The sequence below is a fragment of the Colias eurytheme genome, chromosome 26 (genome assembly GCF_061535395.1).
Source record: "Colias eurytheme isolate Ceu_HAF_F1 chromosome 26, ilColEury1 Martin Lab GWU primary, whole genome shotgun sequence".
Classification (NCBI taxonomy): Eukaryota; Metazoa; Arthropoda; class Insecta; order Lepidoptera; family Pieridae; genus Colias; species Colias eurytheme.
The window spans coordinates 792774-814034 of record NC_143005.1 but is presented as its reverse complement, the minus strand read 5'-3'; the positions used below and the strand labels follow the sequence as shown (position 1 = coordinate 814034).

The following is a 21261-nucleotide window of genomic DNA, read 5'->3' as shown; positions in this document are numbered from 1 at the left end:
ATTTTACTTTTTGGAAAGCTGAAATACGTAAAAAAATAGGAGGTAAGTTAAAAAAGTATAAATTTCAATGTAAAAACGAACAATCTTATAACTACACTAGCGGTCCGCCCCGGCTTCGCCCGTGGTACATATTTACGTTTTCTCTACATAAAAACCATCCTCGTACTTCAAGTAATATAATAAAAAAAGAATTATCGAAATCGGTTCAGCCGTTCTCGAGTTATGCGCTTACCAACACATTTTGCGATTCATTTTTATATATAAGAAGACTACATGTGAGTGCAATACCGATGTCGTGTGTTGTTACATTACAAGTAACAATCTTGAAAATGGTGTTCTAAATTTCATCATAATAATATTGTTATTACAATATAATATTCTCTTCGCTATCCATAAAAACTCGTCATCATGGTTACCTTACTTGTTAAATTTGTTTATTGAAAACTTGTTGAAAAATGATAAAGTATTAGGAAAATAACAAATTTCACATGACTGCTCACTAAAATGATGCAAAAGTTTACAATTTTTGCCATTGTAATGATTTTAAACAGATAAATGCAGGAGTATTGAGGAATATTGTAAATAACGTAAATATACACTTGCCTGTGAAATTCTATGCCAGAATTTGGTGTTCAAACACTTCTGCAATTTTGCACAATACAATGTATTCTTTATATTCGGAAAATATTTATTAAATAAGCAACAATATTGACTTAAATATTCGAAGCGACGCAATTTTTTTGACACACATGCCATATTGACAAAGTGAGAGTTGCTACAATTTTATTATGGTGACTACCCATAATCAGGGAGTATCGCTTTTTAATAATTGGTTCAGATACTTATTTTATTTAGCATAAATAATAATAATTGTCTCATCCAATAATGCTTCTGAATGACGTTGTTGGCAATTTATCAACAAACTCATGTACAAAAAATGTTGTGTGGTTTTATGAAACCACGGTAAAAGTGAAACTTAGGCACAAAATTATCGTATTTGTACGATAATTATCGTACGGTTCCGAACACTGCTTTATACCTACTCGGCAGCCGACCGTCACGCGACATGCGCTACACAGACCAAAAAGTTTGAGATGATGTAATAAAAGTTTCACTTTAAAACTAACCTTTTGCACAGAATATTACAGCATACATACCCCGTTTTCCAATTACAGCACTAGAGCGCATTATGCGGCATAATGCTTAACGTTGAATGTTCCAACTACAGCAACGCTTCGCACAATCGAGCACTAGAAAAAGTAATGCGCGTGAATTGATGCGTGCAATCGATTTATCGTTAGTAATTATTAATTGTTGGAAAAAATTTTAAAGCTTTCGTTTCATTGTAGTTTTTTCGAAATAATCAAAGTTAATTCAAATTGTGTTAAAAAAATAAATATAAGTATGGATGAAGGTACAAACATTGAAAAAAATGTTAATGAAATAATCAAAATCCAAATTACTTAAAATAACCGTAAATATTTTCCAACCAATTATTATGTATACCACTTTATTTACATATTAATGAGGTTATTGATAACTATAAGAATTTTTTTTTTCAACACTGAACTTAGCGCAACCTGCTGGTGCGTTTCACGTTCCAATTAAGCATCAGCATAATTCGGCATTGTGCGGCACTGAGTCGCATTATGCTCTGTAATTGGAAAACAGCCATAGTAGCCTTGGGAAAACTTCGTATTAACAGTGGCAATACCAAGTTAGGTGTGAAAGTGATAAAAAACAACAACAGGGCAATATTTTCTTGTTACACGTTAATGTTCATATCGAAATCTCCAGTGTATTAGATATAAGCTTCTTGGTAGGTATCAATCACACGCAATCACACTAACTTGGCAAGTTGGTGTGAAAGGAATAAAAAAACATACAGGTGTCATTCAACGTCATATTTTCTTGTTACAAGTTAATGGTCATAGTGCAATCTCCAGTGTATTAGATATAAGCTTCTTGCTCGGATATATCGAATAATAACAGAATATTCAAAAATAAAAATCAATCTATGAAAGATTTTCTATTCATTGTCTGCAACGATGTTGAGTAATCTGTGGACATGGTAAAGTTTCAATTTTTAACTTGTCATCACTCATCTGTGATCTGTCATCCAACAAATAATGTTCACGTATCGTGCGTTCGTGGATTGCGTTGTGTGATTTGATATTTTTAACTTTCGAAATTAATTATATCAATTCTATAAGTGTACCAAGCTATTTAGCAAAAGAATGTAAGTATTTTCCGACTCGAGTTCTCTTATTAAAATAAATTAATTATGCCTAATAACTTTACAAATTAAGTATGATTTTCACAAATTAATTTTTCCATAAACGAGTTTTTCCACTTCGTGACAACACGAGCTAATAAAATTTCAGGTTTATGTGACCTAACGAAGGTTTGGTTTATAATTTTTCACAATCCATTGAGTATCGCATTTTTGTCGTGGCCCACTTGTTCAATAAATATTTAATAATCACTTCCCTCTTCAGTGTCCTAATAATCCATTGTATTAAAATGTGAAGTAAACCGTCACGTATTCCTCGTGCATTTAATTTTAGTTTCAATCTGACTTTTTATCTGACACTGTGCCTAACCTGATAACATTATCTTTAGGTATAGTCTGCTCGAAGGTATATTCATTTCACCTGATAACAATAACTATTTTAGTTGTCCTTAATACCTTAATCTTAATTATTACAAAGTAAACATTGTTATTGCTTTAAAATATATTTCTCATTTAATTTAACTTTAAACTATTTTTATAGAATATCTTCTAAAGTTTTGCATAAATGTTTCTCTGCATTAAGAATGTACTGGTAAAATTAGATAATGTAATACATTCTAGGAATATACCCAAACTGATGCATGACAGTTAAGCTTAATATCAAAATACAGTTAACTTAATAGTAAAAGTTTTTATACTTATTGCAATGAGACTTTCTTTGACCTTCTTTTAAGATGGAATACAGCTATATGATAGTGATGATTCAATGACCCAATTTCATTTTTTGAAAATTATCAAAATTTACTAAGAAAACTTAAAAGTTTATTTTAATATTTCATCATGAAGATTTATTTATTTTACAATTATTGTAATGAAATAATAAAGTCTACTCAGGTAGATATCTGAAGGTTATTGTGAATAATTACTGAGAATTATTTACATAAGTTAAACATTTCAATGTCAAGACTAATTATTACTGATAATTTTTTATACTTATGTCCATAAATACAATGTTTTTTTATAATTCACTTTGATGTATTTATATGAGGATTGTGATCAAAGCTAATGTTCACTATAATAAAAATTTTAATTTATTTTTTTGACAAATTTTATTTTGTCGAAAAAATTAAAATATGAATTTACAAATATTATATTAATATATGGCAACCATCTCTCCAGTTTGACCATGGAGGTGTTTTAAAAAATTTGCTAATTTCTATTTGTGTCTTAATTTAATGTGTAAGTATTTTTTCCAAATTCCATTCAAGTAATTAATTAAATTTTGTGTTAACTTGTTTTAGTAAAATTTTAGGATAATATCTTCTGTTATTGTTTCAAACAAATTTTATAAAATTAAAAATAAAAACTTTATATTCCTTAAACTGTTAAAGAGCACTATTTTTGGGACTTACTGAGATGTACTGTATTTAAAAAGGAACTATTTAGAAATATGAATATTAATGCAAAACTTGATTAATCTAGAATCATTAGCATATTTTCCTTATAACCATACCTACATGTGATTGTAATAGGTTATACGATTTTTACCATTTTATAACCTTCCTTCAATAAATAAATTAAATTGTAGGTTTGTATATAAAATTAATATGTGGCATGTATTGAATGTAGATATGGTTTAATGAATCAATCTCTAAAAGTGTCCAACACTTTCTCCCATATCTAAGTTAGCTTATCTTATACCAAAATGATGGTAAACTCATATAATATATTTTCCCCAGAATGGCTGAACCAAACCCGCAAGCAGGCGACACCGGCCCACCAAAGGGCATGCCTGCATTGAAAGCTCACCTTATGGCCAACAAAGTAGACGTCGCCCTGTGGGGTGTACGAATTTTAACTATTTTGTGCACTATCGGATATGTCATCCCTATTTTCACCAAGTAAGTGTTATTTTGTTTTATAATTGTTAAATGAATTATTAGTATTTAGTGGGTAATTTATGTTTGGTATTAAAATTTAAATTTAAAATAATATGCTGTATTTTTTTAAATTTTGTTTGTGCATAGCAACTGGATAAATTCATTGTTAACACAGCTTACTTGATGCATAACATATCCTGATTTATTTAGAAACTTTTACTGGTTTTCATAGAATTATTTGTTATCATGCAGAAATTAACCCCCACGGTTTTAATAGACAATAGAAGGGAATGATTTCACTGTTTTATCATGCAAAGGATCATCATTTACATATCTAATTAGTTTTGTAATTCATTATTAAGTATGTAACTTCTTTGTCACTCGTCTTAACAGATTCATCTCTTTTTTACTCAATCGTTAATGAACATAGACTATAGCAACCTATTTCCCAACAGTCCCGTATCATCATTCTACAAGGCACTCCTAGCGAATGCCGCGACCTCCGCCCTCCGACTCCACCAGAGGATACCGCCAAATGAAATAGCACTCTCTAGAGAGTTCCTCAACAGATTCTTCCTTGAGGACAGCGCTCATTATCTCTTCTATTCATTGATCTTCATGAACGTCACACCGCATATATGTATCCTTTTTAATAATTTAGTTCATAAGTAGTTAAATACTTCAAATTATGTCTAAGTTGTGTAGAAATGTGTGTTCAAATTTCCTGAGGAATGTATGGGTAAGTTTCGGTTTATAAATTAGTTACTGTCAAGGTAGTTCGAGAAATAATGAACTCAATAAACTGAATTACAGTAGTAACAACTAAATATGTATGTATTCAATCTTTAAACTTAATTAACGCTACATTTTTAGATAATGAAAGACATTTTATCTTCATTATGTGCAATACAATTAATAAACACGTGCTTTCTTTGACCTCGGCAGTTACATAAAGACATTAGAATAAAATTACATAAGATTAATACTATTTATATTATTTAATACTTATCTGTGTTTGTATATAGGTAATTCAATGATACAATGTGATTAAGTTCGATCGAATAACCCATTTCAGAAATACATTTTTCGTCCGTTCCAATTTTTAGAAAGTGTTAAGTACTCAATATTTTTAAATATATAAATTATTAAATAAAAAATCATATATTGAATGGTCCGGGAGCCAGCAGCAGATTTTATGACCAAGTTCCTCTCAAGCGGTAATTAGTAAAATGCATCAAAGTATAGTATTATGAAGCCTCGTGAACGTCAGCTGGAGCTCGGTTGGGGGGAAGAGCGGTTGTAGCCTCCCCTATCAGCTGACGGTTTTTCCACCAAGATACAGCCAGCTGACATATATATTTATCCACAGTTACATATAAGCTATCATCAGGTAAATTTTTGTTTGAGAGGAAATAACGGAAAATAAATTTTTCTTTAAATTTAACTTTCATGTTCGAGACACCAGCTGACGTATAATACACCATGTTGTAACCAGCTGACTATTTTTTTTCGTTGAGATATTGGGTTAGCTACAATTTGACAAATTTTTAGCTGAGAGGAAATGAATGAATGAATGTATTTTTTTTCCTATGTGCGTGGGAGGCTACAACCGCTCACCCCCCCAACCGAGCGCCAGCTGACGTTCACGAGGCTTTATAATACTATACTCTCATGCGTCTGACGAATTATCTCTTGAGAGGAAATAGTTAACCAAATTTGCACCTGGCTCCCTAACCAGAACAATTTGTGGGTTAGGTGCAAACGTCACATTTGCTAAAGTAGGTAGGTATAATTCGTTTACCAAAATAATGTATATTTTACCTATGTTTTGCAATGTTGCACATAAAAGATAATCTCAATACAAATATTTTATTTTTAAATGTTTTGCTTGAAATTCTATGCAGCAAAGTACATCGGTCGTCACAACCTTGAGGCTTCATTAACGCGATAATTCTTTATATTGTCTACAATCGCACGTAATATCTGATTTTTAAATACACAGTGTCATTGGATTTTATATTATAAAATGAAGTACCGACTATCCGGTTTTGTATGGATGCCTTCACTTAACTTAGGGCGTATTCAGAAAGAAAGCTTGAAACTTATAAGCGCTTATCGGCACTTGTCATGTTCATATATTTTCCTGTCACACTGACAGGAAAATATACAAGTGCCGATAAGCGCTTATAAGTTTCAAGCTTTCTTTCTGAATACGCCCTTACTTAAGGAAAGTGAATTTTTTGACGACACGATTTTGATAGGTGCCTGTCTTTTACTATTCATACATATTACAATTAATTATGATATATCTCATACATTGTAAATTTCTAAAGAATTACATTAGTTGCCTGCTCTTATTTCATTTGGTTTTGTTTATTAAAAAAAAGAATTTACAGCTATCATGCTTAGCCAATCTTAGGCAAATCCACTGATTTACAATTTATTATTAAAATGAATAATCTATTGCTTTTTTGTGGATTTATCTCACGAATCGAAATATGTATCATGTACCTAAATGATATGATGTCACAAAATATTATTTTTGCATCACATTTCGATTTTCGATTCAACTATTTCGTATGACTAATCGTAAACATGATTATCTAAATCCAACATCTTATTAATTATAATAATACATATTATCTAAGATAAATTAAGATTTTCTATGACCGATCAAGAATTATTCAAAAGATAAACGCTGAATATTATTTTTATCTCATATTGCGTAAAACAAACGAAGGAGACAGGTATAATATTGATTAGATAGATAACGTCACCTGTCTGTGTACACAGAATATATTGGTATCATCATCATATCGTATTATATGTCCATACTAAATATTATAATTGCGAAAGTCTGTTTGTCTGTCACGCTTTCAGGACTAAACCACAACACTGATATGGCGACATTTGCAATGAAAATAGTTGAAGATCAAGTTCAAAATTAGGTAACTATTTTCATTAACAAAATCAATAATGGCCAACGGTTTCGATTTTTTTTGTAAGTAAGTAGGTACTCGTTTTTGCTAGTAACCTGTAACGTTATAGAGTCGAATGTTTGTGTTTGGATTAACACTTTATAAAGATCAACAGATTTCAATTTTCAATGTTTATTATCTAGGAGCACAAACATTCAAAATCTACCTATTTATATAACTTTGTTAATTTGAAATAATACAGTAATTACTTTAATGAATTTAATCTATCTAATAAATTTATTAATGCTAATTATTTTATTATTCCTTAATATACAAATGTGACTTGTGAGGTAAAAAGATCTTATCATATTCGATCAGGTTAACTAGTACTCTATATGATTATAAATTATAGGTCGTTTGTCAATGTCGAATTGTAGTATCTACTCACATAAATATGTGTATTTTATATAAAGAAATGGCTTTACTTTTTATTGATCTATTTTTTACTAGAAAATTTATTAAACTTCGTAACGATTTTATTCATTATTATAGGTATAAAATTTTGTATATTATTTTGAGACGAGTTGTGAGTTGTGACGTAGAGAAAATATGCCATCGTAGATGTATCTACTCCGCGATGTCAAGGTGAACCGGAACAGGTTTTTATAACTACAATAACGTAATTAATGTCTTTAATACTTTCCGTTTAAACAAGATATTGTAAAAATTATATTACGGTAGAGGTAGCCAAAATGTTGTTAAACAAGTTGTATTTATGTACCTATATGTATAGGTCAGTTTAGGTTTTTAATCTTTGAAACTGCTGAAAGGATTTCGATGTAACTTTCCTTAGTTATAATTTTATGAATTACTAGCTCCCGTTCCCGTGGGATTTCCGGGATAAAACCTATCCTATGTGTTAATCCAAGTTACCCTCTATATGTGTGTTAAATTTCATTGTAATCGGTTCAGTAGAATTTGCGCCAAAGAGTAATAAACATACACACCTACACATATACATATATATCCATCCTCACAAACGTTCGCATTTATAATAATTAGTAGGATAGGATAGGATGATAGTTCTCGTTTTTATAGTAGTAAGACATGTATAGTAGACCGTCTCAAGTAAAATTTAACCGCGCCGCGGCCGGCCGCAATGAGGGCCAAGTGACAACTCATGCTCAACGCGACTCTCACCGTCCTCTGCATATATCTATACTAATATAATATTATAAAGAGGAAATGTTTGTAATATTATGTAATTATGTATGTATGTATTGTTTTCACGCATAAACCTCTTAACCGATTTTGATGAAATTTGGCACAGACAATCTTTAGACCCTGAGAAAGAACATAGGCTACCTTTTATTGCGAAATATGTACCACGGGCGAAGCCGGGGCGGACCGCCTAGTATATTATATTTTAATTTACCATTAAAGTAATCTTTATGGTCGTATAAATTAGGTTGAATTTCTATTATTATTTATAATATAACGGATTGAATTACTGACCAAAGCATTTTAAGGTCTGCATTCTTAAAAATAAGGGTTATTTTGTAATTGAAATTTGAATTCATAACAAAATTCTTAGCCTTTATTAAATTGTTTCAAAATTTCGGATATTTATTTTAATCGTCAAGACAAATCCGCTAAAATAATATAAATATATTATTACAAAAATGAATGTACATCGGATACAGTTAAAGTTGTTTAACTTTAAATTTATAGAATAGGTAACCGTTACCCATAAGACAGATTTAAGAGTAGTACAGTTAGAATAGTCACTCAAATTGCTTTATGTACCTACGAAGCTTCGTATGGGATATTCATCCATACTAATATTATAAATGCGAAAGTAACTCTGTCTGTCTGTCTGTTACTCAATCACGCCTTAACTACTGAACCAATTTGCATGAAATTTGGTATAGAGATATTTTGATACCCGAGAAAGGACATAGGATAGGTTTTATCCCGGAAATCCTACGGGAACGTGTTTTTCTTTGAAAACGCGGGCGAAGCCGCGGGCGGAAAGCTAGTTCAAATATAAATATGTACCTAATTGCGTCAAAATAGTTTTGAAATGAAACTTCTATAAGCGCGTTGACAGTACCTAAATATACGGCAATACCGTCACGTCATGGAGTAAGCCGACGATTTTGGTATCTTTCAATCCTGCCAAAGAAGTTTCACTTCTGACACGTGTGCACGGTACACACGCTCTCTTTTTCAGTCTCCAGTTCTTTTTTATAAAAGGCTTTCCTATAGAAGAATAAGTACTATAATACATAGTTAAATCGGCCTTGTACTTAAGTATATTATGTCACCAAGCGCAAGAGCATTGAAATGAAAAAACAAGGTAAATAAAATCGTTTTAATAAAATTAAAACAAGATACACAAGGCCGCGTTAAAGGGACCATATATGGTTGTACATAATCGAATATGCGTATCTATAGGTAATTTTAAATGATTGTTGAAATGAAACTTCTTTATCGGGGTTGGAAAAAAATTTAGTGTAACATTTTATCGTTACGCGTGACATTTTTCCGTTACGCGCCATCTTGTCGAATCGATGGCGCGTAACGGACGTATTTCTGTAAAATTGCATATAGTAAATTATTTTTATTAAAATAAGGTCATAAAGAAGTTTCACTTCTTACGGGTGTACACTAGAACACGCACACATTTTTTTTACCACTTTGTAAACTATAACCACAAAGTATTCAAAGAATATGGAAATCCGATGGGAACAACAAATTCAAATGTATTAGAGAAGAATTAACAATGTGTCAAAAAAAATTTAAGAATGTGTCAATATTTGTGACATTTTTCGTTTGTGTGTGAAATGTGTTTTTTTCCTGCTATGCCTTTATAGCAAAAGGTCTTATTTCTAACCAGTCTAATATAATTCGATTGGTTTTTGTTATGAATGAAATAGGCATATAAGACAAATCTTATTTACTAGTATACATTAATATCTCTTTAGGAAGTTCGACATTACACGTACTTACATAAAATCTAAGCATAAAATATTATGATGTATACATAACTAGCAATAAGCACATAATATTATACCGTCGGTATATAATAAGCAAATAATCGTTTTTGATTATAATATATCTGAATTATTTTCATAAATATATGCTATGAAGGAGCGAGTTTTATGATGCCACAGGATCATTATATTATTACGAATTTACCTACAACTCCGCATATTTATACACTTTAATTTATCTCTTTACTTATCAGTATATTGCAATTTACGTGAGAGTTTTTTTGTGTCAGGTCAACATTATGTTACATAAAAAAAATTAAATATTCATATGGAAATTAACAAAATAAATTATCTTGTAGTACTAGGCTTATACCAAGGTTTTTAGTCAATATTTAAATAAATGATGAGTTTTCACATAAGTGAACTGTTTAATGTACATTGCGTATGTAAGTAAAATTACTTGTATTTTTCTGGAATGGAAAAAGGTAAATCATTTTCCTTTTTTACCAGAATAAACTCATATTAATAAATGGACAAAACACAGCTATAGTTTAATAAATGCCTTGTATAAAACAATAGTTATACCAGTATAAAGTACATACTACGTAAAATATTGTAATAACAAATTGACATATATGTCATTTGACAATTAAATTTGATAGTTTAGGTACCTGTGACCCACAAACATACAAGCACACTTTCTAGAAGCTTTGCATGATATTATCAGTTTTAAATATAATGTCTATCTCTAATTAGTAGCTACTGTATCACGAAAACTTACTATAAATATATTTTTACACGTGAACACTATAATATAATTATAGATGTTGTGTCTAACCTTCAGAAGTATTATTCGAATAATAATTACTGTTAATGTCGTTAACTAATAATCTATAATGTTTGAGTTTTATAGCCATTTTCTGGTTAATTCACAATTTAGATTCATTTGTGTATTTAGGTTTGTAATTAATTAAAAAAAGAGAATAGAAACTTAATAAAAATAGCTATTAGTGTCGGAACTATAAATTATAAAATGCTTTTAAAAACAATAGTGCTTTATCCTTTTATATGCACAATGTACAGTCACGAGCAATAATATATGCCTAGGGGGCGATGTGCAAAAATATCTGTCACTAGTACTAATTCAATAATATCTGTCTGCCCGTATACAGCAAAAATATCTGACATTAGTAGGCAGCATAATAAAGTGGCATCAAAATTATGTGACGAAAATGTTACAGCAAATAATTGTGACAACCTCTCACGGCATAAATATGTGACATCAACTAGGAAGCAATAATATCTGACACAATTTCATATTTCTGTATTTTGCATAGATTCCTCACAAAAAGCATAAATATGTGACATCAACTAGGAAGCAATAATATCTGACACAATTTCATATTTCTGTATTTTGCATCGATTCCTCACACAAAGCATAAATATGTGACAGCGACTAGGTGGCAATAATATCTGACACAATTTTATATTTCTGTATTTTGCGTTGATTCCACACTAAAAGCATAAATATGTGACATCAACTAGGAAGCAATAATATCTGACACAATTTTATTTTCAATTTAATATTGAATTAATACAAAATAAATAATTTTTATTTTAACTACGTTGTTTTAAAACATTATTACCATATTAATTAATATGTGCCGTCGTTGTATACTACATATTGTATGTCTAGATATTATATCCTACTAGCTTAACACCCGCGGCTTCGCCCGCGTTTTCAAAGAAAAACCCGCATAGTTTCCGTTCCTGTGGGATTTCCAGGATAAAAGCTCTCATAAGCGTTAATCCAAGTTACCTTCTATGTGTGTGCCAAATTCCATTGTTTTGTCTTTTATTTGTGTGAAAGAGTAACAAACATCCTTACATGATACTCACGAACTTTCGCATTTATAATTAATATTAGAAGGATATCATAAATTAAAGTATTCATATACTTATATGAATGCCCACTTGGGTAAGTAGATCTATTTTATTTGAAGGTTCAGTGTAACCTTCTTGTATTACATATTTAGAAATTGTTTTGTCACATGTTTTGTTATATTTGACGTTAGCGGCGTTTGACACGATTGCTCCGTATTCATTTTCATTTACTTATAATTAGCCTATAATATTGCTATTATTTTATTGAATATCGAAAATTATGGCAAGTTATCATATTATCGTAATTTTATTAAAAAAAAAATATTTACAAAATATAATGTGTCTTTTGTTCATATTCTTACCCCAGCAAAATACATAACACTAATTCAATAAATAACGGTTTGCCTTTTAAAAATCCTATCCTATCTTATCCTACTAGTCCTATTATAATCCTACTTCCTATCCTACTAATCTAGTATTATTAATGCGAAAGTTTGTGAGGATGTGTATGTGTGTGTTTGTTACTCTTTCACGCAAATACTACTGAACCGATTACAATAAAATTTAGCAGACAAATAAAGGGGAACTTGGGTTAACACTTAGGATAGGTTTTATCCCAAAATTCCCACGGGATCGGGAACTATGCGGTATTTCTGTGAAAACGCAGGCGAAGCCGCGGGCGGAAAGCTAGTGTCACATATTTATGCTTTTTGTGAGGAATCAATAATATTTTACAATACGGAAATATAAAATTGTGTCAGATATTATTGCCTCCTAGGTGACGTCACATATTTATGCTTCGAGAGGTTGTCACAATTATTTGCTGTAACATTTTCGTCACATAATTTTGATGTCACTTTATTATGCTGCCTACTAATGTCAGATATTTTTGCTGTATACGGGCAGACAGATATTATTGAACCCGTTCTTATGACAGATATTATTGCTAATCTGCAAATGGTAATATATTTATGCTTCTGACTGTACATATTTATAAAGTACCTATAGAGGTTATTAAACTTCCTCGGTCAATCAATAAAGACCAATTGTTTATTCACTACGTTTGAATGCTTCACTATAAAGGATGCCTCCTATTAATGATCAATAAAAAACTTTTAACAATTGCTTTATTTTTCATAAAATAATCAATTAAAATTATTGAAATGAAACTTCTTTATGCGTGTTGAGAGTAAAATTTCAAGGTCGCATCATGGCAATACCGTCACGTCATGGAGTAAGGTGACGATTTTGGTATCTTTGAATCTTGCCAAAGTTTAACTTCCGACACGTGTGCTCGGGACACGCTCTTTTTTTTATAAATATGTAAATGCTATTGTTATGGAATAGTTCTGTCATTAAGAGGTATATGTATTTAAGTTTAAGAATGATATAAGCAATTATTCCTTAATCGAAGATGATCAGTAATTCTGGTGCCAATATTCCTGTTCGCGATGCTCCACGCAGCTTCCTACTCGCTCGTCATTCTTGATGTAAGTATTTTTATGTTTCTTTATTAGATAAGTAGATAGAAAAGCCAGAAAGAGCTTGAGCAATTTGGTGGTGGTGTTGTAAAAAGGGAATTTGAAGCTAGAGACAGGAGTTTAAAGCAGAAGAAGTGTAAGGGAGAGAGAGAAAGAGTGACAAATAAAAAACCAGCAAGTACTTTATGATATTTCTGTTTTTATTTAAACTTTTCCATTTTAACATTTCCTAGCTAGCAATCACATGGCCTAAATATCGTCAATGAAACATTAATTTAAATTTACACCTTATTTCGTGGCAGTAATGTTCATTGTATCGCTCATTAGAAAACTCTGCCAACTACAAACGTAGGCAGAGTTTTGTTTCGGACACTTTTCGAGCGTCATTTTGAGGCTAGATGCTTTAAAAATATTAAATATGTTTAATGTATTTCCTTTCAGACTCTTGGCCAGAACTCATTGTGGGTTGTTCGCATCGGTATCTCGCTGGTGGAATTCCAAGCGAGGAACATTTTGCGTGCGGCCGCTTTGGCTGAAATCGTGCTATTCCCGCTCATCGCTTTCTTAGCCCTGCTGTAAGTAATAGTAATTATTTATTCGTTATTTAGGGTTGTCAAAGACGAAATAAAATACATTTTAATCCAGTTGACCGGTGTTCTAATCGACTTGTGTTATAATTTTGGTGTAGGTGCAACGCATCTGTTTTTGTTTTTTTTTTTCTAATTTCTTATCTGTGTGCGTTCCAGCGGGTACAGCGGTTTGCTCTCGCCGTTCATGTACTACTACTTCGTGACGTGGCGGTACACGTCCCGCCGCAACCCGTACACGCGCAACACGTTCCGCGAGCTGCGCGAGTTCGCCGAGCGCACCGCCGCGCGCCCCGCGCTGCCCGCGCCGCTGCGCTCGGCGCTGCTCGCCGCCGTGCAGCTCGTGTGCCGCCTGGCGCCGCCCGTCGAGATACAGCAGTGAGTGCACACACACACACCGCCGTGCAGCTCGTGTGCCGCCTGGCGCCGCCCGTCGAGATACAGCAGTGAGTGCACACACACACACCGCCGTGCAGCTCGTGTGCCGCCTGGCGCCGCCCGTCGAGATACAGCAGTGAGTGCACACACACACACCGCCGTGCAGCTCGTGTGCCGCCTGGCGCCGCCCGTCGAGATACAGCAGTGAGTGCACACACACACACCGCCGTGCAGCTCGTGTGCCGCCTGGCGCCGCCCGTCGAGATACAGCAGTGAGTGCACACACACACACCGCCGTGCAGCTCGTGTGCCGCCTGGCGCCGCCCGTCGAGATACAGCAGTGAGTGCACACACACACACCGCCGTGCAGCTCGTGTGCCGCCTGGCGCCGCCCGTCGAGATACAGCAGTGAGTGCACACACACACACCGCCGTGCAGCTCGTGTGCCGCCTGGCGCCGCCCGTCGAGATACAGCAGTGAGTGCACACACACACACCGCCGTGCAGCTCGTGTGCCGCCTGGCGCCGCCCGTCGAGATACAGCAGTGAGTGCACACACACACACCGCCGTGCAGCTCGTGTGCCGCCTGGCGCCGCCCGTCGAGATACAGCAGTGAGTGCACACACACACACACCACCGCGTGTATACACGCAACACGCACGCACACATGTAACACACGCACCACGCACGCACACATGTCTTACACGCACCACGACGCACACATGTCACACACGCAACACGAGCGCATACATAATACATATGTAATACACTGCATGTACGGCACAAAGTAAAGCACGTTGCATCTAGGACACAGAAAACGCACGCCCGAATTCGAATCTCCTATTACATACTCGTAACCTCTAAAATTCTCTCCTACAGTTACCTACATTGCAAAGATCGCGTAATGACACCAAATAAAAGGCTATCATATTATTATAGTCGTATACATGCATACATGCTACACTTTACAATAACTTGACGTCTCTTGGCCATTTAACATAATTTATTATTGAATATCGTATCATAAGAAGACAGGTTAAATAACAAAAATATTGCCAGCAACCAGAGGCGGCTCGTGACAAAATAGTATCGGTGTTCACTTAAAATAAAACTACGAAAATACAATAGCGTTAACGCGATCTTTTATTACAAAAAAAAAATGAATTATCCATTTAAACACTAAAAAGTATAAAGTTCACGCTATTTCAAAACGAATTCAATGATTATCAATGAATAATAATATTAGAAAATCCCCGAATTTGCATTCGCGCGCGTATTCTGAGTGTTTGTTTATATAAGAGTGGCAACGTCGCGCGCAATTGCTGCTGTCATGCGATGCGGCGGTAATAACCGGCAACGTCGCGTGAGAGCTGCGCTCCGAATATGGCTATTTTTCCATAGTAAATCTTTTGTTTCACGCGCAGGACTGTGTCGAAATTTCTCTTTCACTCTTATTGGATTTCGTTGTTAGGCAATGTACTGATATTAATTATTAAAGTGTGTAGGTATAACTTTATTGTAATTTTTTATGGCAATTCACTGCACCTCCTAGGATGAGCCGCCTCTGCCAGCAACAGTTGTTTAAAAGTCTTCTCTTTCACTCTCGCGCATAAAACACGTAGCTCGCTCGCCAGAATGACAGGCAACCTGACTTTCGTATCTATAACTTTAAAAACATCTAATCTCAAAACGATATTTTCATCTTTCTCACATATAATTTTTTTTCAGATAAGCGTTGCTGTCGAATCATCGATGCATCACTCAACAGCCTCTGGAAATATTTATTTTATTTTAAGCTGTTACTCTTTGACAGATAATAAAAATAAAACTGCAGACTTGCTCCTTGGTGCAACCATAGACAACACAGCACACATGGGTCGATGTTTATTAAGTTCTTTTTAATCTATGGTCATTATTATACAATTTATAAAATATATAAGGTACGGGTTAAAAGGTACTATTTTATCCAACTCTGTCCAAACTTAAGCTTATGTGTGCTAAATTTGCCTTTTATATCTAAGTAATAAAATCTGGATTTAAGATAATATACTGCGTTGTATTTTATCACATGCAACACTGACCTAAATTTTATTTGTATCGAAAAAATCATTTGTCTGTAAGTCGCAGATAGGTTAAGATTAGGGTTTTTTGCTGTCTAAGTTACATATACATACATATATTAAAGTACACCGTGCATGTTTGTATGTTATAAGTTGGTTGTATTGAATTATTGTATTGTGTACCGGGTCTATTGTAAGATTAATTTTTATGACACCAGAACAATTTTGGTCCATTTTTATTTAGCTATTTAAGGAGTTGTAGGATAATTAATCAATTTTGCCTCTAGCCTTGTCAATAATGTGCTAAAATTTGTTCCATATACATTTAAAATAAAAAATTAACGACGAGGTATTTGTTATCTATGATCTTATATGTCTATGGTTCATTTGAACATTGCTGAAAATAAACGATTCTCTTTTTAATGACTGTCACAATTTTACTTTGTTTTGCATTTAATTTACACCTTCATTTCCAATATATTATGTGAATACGGTTATACATAAAATAGAAAATAAATACACATTTTGTATTAAGACTAATATTTGCACTTGGTTTGGGATGAATGTAGTAAGGATTTTAAATAAATGTTGTTTAAGAAATTTCCTGTTTTTTTATTTACTTAAATCATTCATCTACCTTTAATCATCTACATTATAATCTGAATTGTACCCATATTCATGAATAAAAATATTTGAATTTGAATTTGAACCTTATTTTCAAGTCATACGATTATATATCACATCAGGATTCAGACTATTACAATTATTACAATTATTACAGAAGGAAATTAATACCTATTACAATTATTACAGAAGGAAAACACCGTCTTCTTCCGGAAAAATCCAGGATAAGCCAAAAATTGCCTGTTGTTGTTGCTATGTAACATTGCATTTACATCAAAATAGCGAATTCTCATTGTAATCCCTTTATTGTATATCAAATTATTTTAGTGTCGACGGGCGTAGAGCATTCTTTCGTTGTTCTTGGTGCGTTAGAAAAGATTCTATGAAACGTTCTAATACTGAACAACATTGAATACGAATTTCGTTTACACTAAAAGAGCACGAAATAATGCTCTTGCTCTAGCTCAATATTCGTTAGATATAAATGCACCGTCATGATGTAGCTTTTTAATGCTACCTTAAAATCGAATGAGTAGTTTTCAGTTAGATCCACAGTTAGATCGTAATAAACAAAATGTATTTTCTCTCTTAAATTTATACACTGAATAACTAAAAGTTTGTTATGATAGCATTTATACCTTATTGTATAATTGGATTGGATTTTAAAAGTAAAGCGATATGCTGTACCTGTGCACATGAATGAGGCAAGAGCTCAAAATATTTTTACTTCTTTCAATAAGATTACGGAGATTATATTTTTTGAAGTCTATATTTGATACATATTCCGATTTAGCTGCACTTTACTAATTCGTAATCTGTATGAACTATGCAACACTGATAACGTCAGGGAAATGTGTTAAGAATTGTTTTTACAGATGTGCTGACTCTACCCTGATACTTCTATTATAATTAAATGTCAAAAAAGCTACCTTTAAATCTATACTAATAATATAAAGCTGAAGAGTTTGTTTGAACGCGCTAATCTCAAGAACTACCGGTTCGATTTGAAAAATTCTTTCGGTGTTGGGTAGCCCATTTATCGAGGTAGGCAATATATCATCACGCTAAGACCAACAGAAGCGGAGCTACGGGGGTGAATCTAGTATCATATAGAGTGATAGAAATCTATTTAACCTTTTGACCGCCAGAGCAAAAACGCATCGCCGTGCCCTCCACGCCAAGCCACAAATTCAATGAGATAACCTTGAAAATAGTAGGGATTCCAAGATGTTATCGATAAACATAATAATTCACGTCTGAATATTTGAATAAACAGCTTATAACACAAAAATAATATTTATTTAACCTCATCTCCTACTGTAAAAACTTAAGACCACATTTATAGCAACTATCAACAAAAAAAATCAACCTTTTGAGATACAAAAATACATATAAAATTGCAGCAAGTTACAGCACTATTCTCTATCAGTTACGCCCCATTGGCATGTATACATGCCAATGGCGCGGGCAACCATCCTTTTTTTTATAATCTCTTGCTTCTGATTAGGGATGTGTAGCTGTATATTATTATAACTTATCGAGTTTATTTATTAAGTTTATATGAACTATAGGTATTATTGTGGAGTGTTTATTTGTAAATATCAAAACAACTACCTTTAAATAAAGGGAATTGCATTAAAACTACATATTTATTTTCCAATCATTTAGTTTAATATGTACCTACTTGAGTTATTACAAATACTAATTATATGTAGGTACCTATTTAGCCTTTAGGTCAATTACCATATTTTGATATGACATAGCGACAATTTGTATCATAAGAATATTCTAATAAAGGCACTGATTAGACTTATTAGGTAATAAATTTTGAAAACTGCTCGCTCACTCGCCCGCTACTCGATAAAATATTTTTACAACTTTCCGCACTTAACAACACGGCACGCGCTTACGACGTCACCAGTCCGACATCTATTCATGACAATGGCGCAGAAGGGATTGCATATCGATACTGTGCTAGGGATGCGCATGATTGGCGAAAAGGAAAATATTCAAATCAACAATATCCACAATATAGACAATATGGTATTATACCAAAGAATGTAGTATTTACCTTTTTTCTCAGTGACTAAGCTTATATATTTTTTTTGTAGTTATTACAAAAATTAAGCGAATTAGAGTAATTTCGCTGAAGTTTTAATGAAGTTACTTGAATATTACACTACATCACTAGTAGGCACGTATACATGTCATTGGCGCGAGAGAACATGCTTTTTTAGCCATTAATTAAGTTATTTTTTGTCATCAAATATTTGAATAACTACTTGGCAATTTTGTTTACTGTGTACAATTATGTAATAACTGGGGATTAAGTTCATAAACTGTATAAATAAAACACGTAAAAGTAAAGGTTTAATATGTTTATTTTGTATTTATCTATGATCTGTTTCTTGGCATGTATAGGTGTCGTTGGCGCACAGGGCACGATTGCGCATGACATCTATAGATGTCATTGGCGTTCAAAAGGTTAAATATCACGCAACGTTGTCACAGATAAACATAAAAACCGGCCAAGTGCGAGTCGGGCTCGCGCACAAAGGGTTCCGTAGCAGCAAATATAATAAATTACAGTTAAATCAACCTATCTCAAAAACTATAAGAGATACTTTGATCAAACCAAAAATCGTTGAAAGAGTTAATTAGCATGCATCACCTCTATTTTTTTTAGAATTTTATACCCCGTAGTTATAAAAATAGAGGGGGGGGGACATACTTTTTACGACTTTGAGAGCTGATATCTCAAAAACCGTTCACTTTAAGAAAAATGTTTTTTAGAAAACTTTATATCATTTTAAAAGACCTTTCCATTGATACCCCACACGGGTATGTACATCGAAAAAAAAAATTTCATCCCTCAGTTACATGTATGGGGGGCCCCACCCCCAATTCTTTTTTTTACTATTTAGTGTCATATTTTTGTAGCGGTTCATACAACACATATTCCCATCAAATTTCATCACTGTAGTACTTATAGTTTCCGAGTAAATCGGCTGTGACAGACGGACAGACGGACAGACGGACAGACGGACATGACGAAACTATAAGGGTTCCGTTTTTGCCATTTTGGCTACGGAACCCTAAAAATGGTTATGTTTCACATTAAATAATTCAAGATCAATAAAAACCGAGATGTAAACATTACTATATCATCCTTTTAATTTATCTTCGAGTCGTATATCAAAGTTAAACACGTTTTCAATCTGCTCCATAACAATACATTTCAATTAAGGCAAACTCATGTCGTTAGGTGCTGAATAAGCAAAACCGCAATCTCGTAATAATTACTGAAATTACACAACACTAGGAATATTTCTCGTATTCTGTTGACTGAAAGAACGATATAACATTGATTCCTTTACAGTCATATATGTAAATATATGAGATTTTTAAATATCTTGCAATATACATCCCCAATTTTTTTCCTAAAATTAATGTGATAATTACATAAAAACATTTACATATATCGAATATAAAATAGCTTAATATATATGACGATTCAAGAAAATGTTGATACTATTGAGCATCATGCACTTCAACATTATTTCAAAATAACTATAACCTACTTAAAAATGTTATGCACAAAATTAATAAATAGGTCAACGAGGAATAAAATGTGCTTTATAAATATCAGAGTTATAAGCCTCTTACCCCATCAGGGATGCAGCAAAGTGCTTCGCAGAACCAATTAAATTCAAAGCCTTAAAAGCTCTCAAAGGTTAAAAAAACTGTATTTCTAGTAACAAATAAGCTTTTTAATATTTACCGTGTCGAGGCTATGTCAATAGGTGAGCTTAGAGACAGGAAATTACTTGCCTCTCTCCTAAGAAATCAATTTAATTGCTTAGATCACGAGTGAGCATTGACCTTGTTGTAAAAGCTTAGGCGTAGGTAGAGCATATATACATACATACATACCTATGTAGTATGTATATATTATGAGGTCGCAAAGGAAGTGTTGTAACCCTATATTTAAACAATAAGAAAACTACGACAGAATATTGTTATTGAGAATACTAAGAAAATCATAGCTTCGAATCCTGCAGCTTATCTTCAATTCCAGTTTATGAAAAATTAATACTTACCTACTTTGCGAGCTTGATAATATTGTTAATGTCTCCACAGTTAATAATTTCTTCCTATTTTATCTAAGTGGCATTAATTATTATTAATAGGTAAATGACAATATAATAGAAAATAAAATA

General features: G+C 32.9%; 1 protein-coding gene across 3 annotated transcripts; it reads left to right on the top strand.

Moving 5' to 3' along the window:
* The first annotated feature begins 2077 nt into the window (after window positions 1–2077).
* Window positions 2078–17017, top strand: Kr-h2 (transmembrane protein 33-containing Krueppel homolog 2). 3 transcript variants are annotated; one of them, XM_090116782.1, is made up of 7 exons: window positions 2078–2239; window positions 3973–4134; window positions 4569–4753; window positions 13334–13401; window positions 13834–13967; window positions 14139–14357; window positions 16086–17017. In XM_090116782.1, the coding sequence occupies exons 2-7, from the start codon at window positions 3974–3976 to the stop codon at window positions 16087–16089; spliced, it is 771 nt and encodes a 256-aa protein (XP_089972908.1). In that variant the 5' UTR covers window positions 2078–2239; window position 3973; the 3' UTR covers window positions 16090–17017. The 3 variants fall into 3 exon arrangements, with proteins under 3 accessions (XP_089972908.1, XP_089972909.1, XP_089972910.1); XM_090116784.1 differs by lacking the exon at window positions 2078–2239 and adding an exon at window positions 2480–2639; XM_090116783.1 differs by lacking the exon at window positions 16086–17017 and having other exon boundaries at window positions 14139–14361.
* The last annotated feature ends 4244 nt before the right edge of the window (window positions 17018–21261 follow it).

What these genes read in the sequence shown, in the direction of transcription:
- Kr-h2 (XM_090116782.1), top strand. Translation starts at nt 3,974, where the DNA reads ATGGCTGAACCAAACCCGCAAGCAGGCGACACCGGCCCACCAAAGGGC. An exon ending in GAACGTCACACCGCATATAT is followed by an intron (nt 4,754 to 13,333) that starts GTATCCTTTTTA and finishes GAAGATGATCAG; the next exon opens with TAATTCTGGTGCCAATATTC. An exon ending in ATCGCTTTCTTAGCCCTGCT is followed by an intron (nt 13,968 to 14,138) that starts GTAAGTAATAGT and finishes TGTGCGTTCCAG; the next exon opens with CGGGTACAGCGGTTTGCTCT.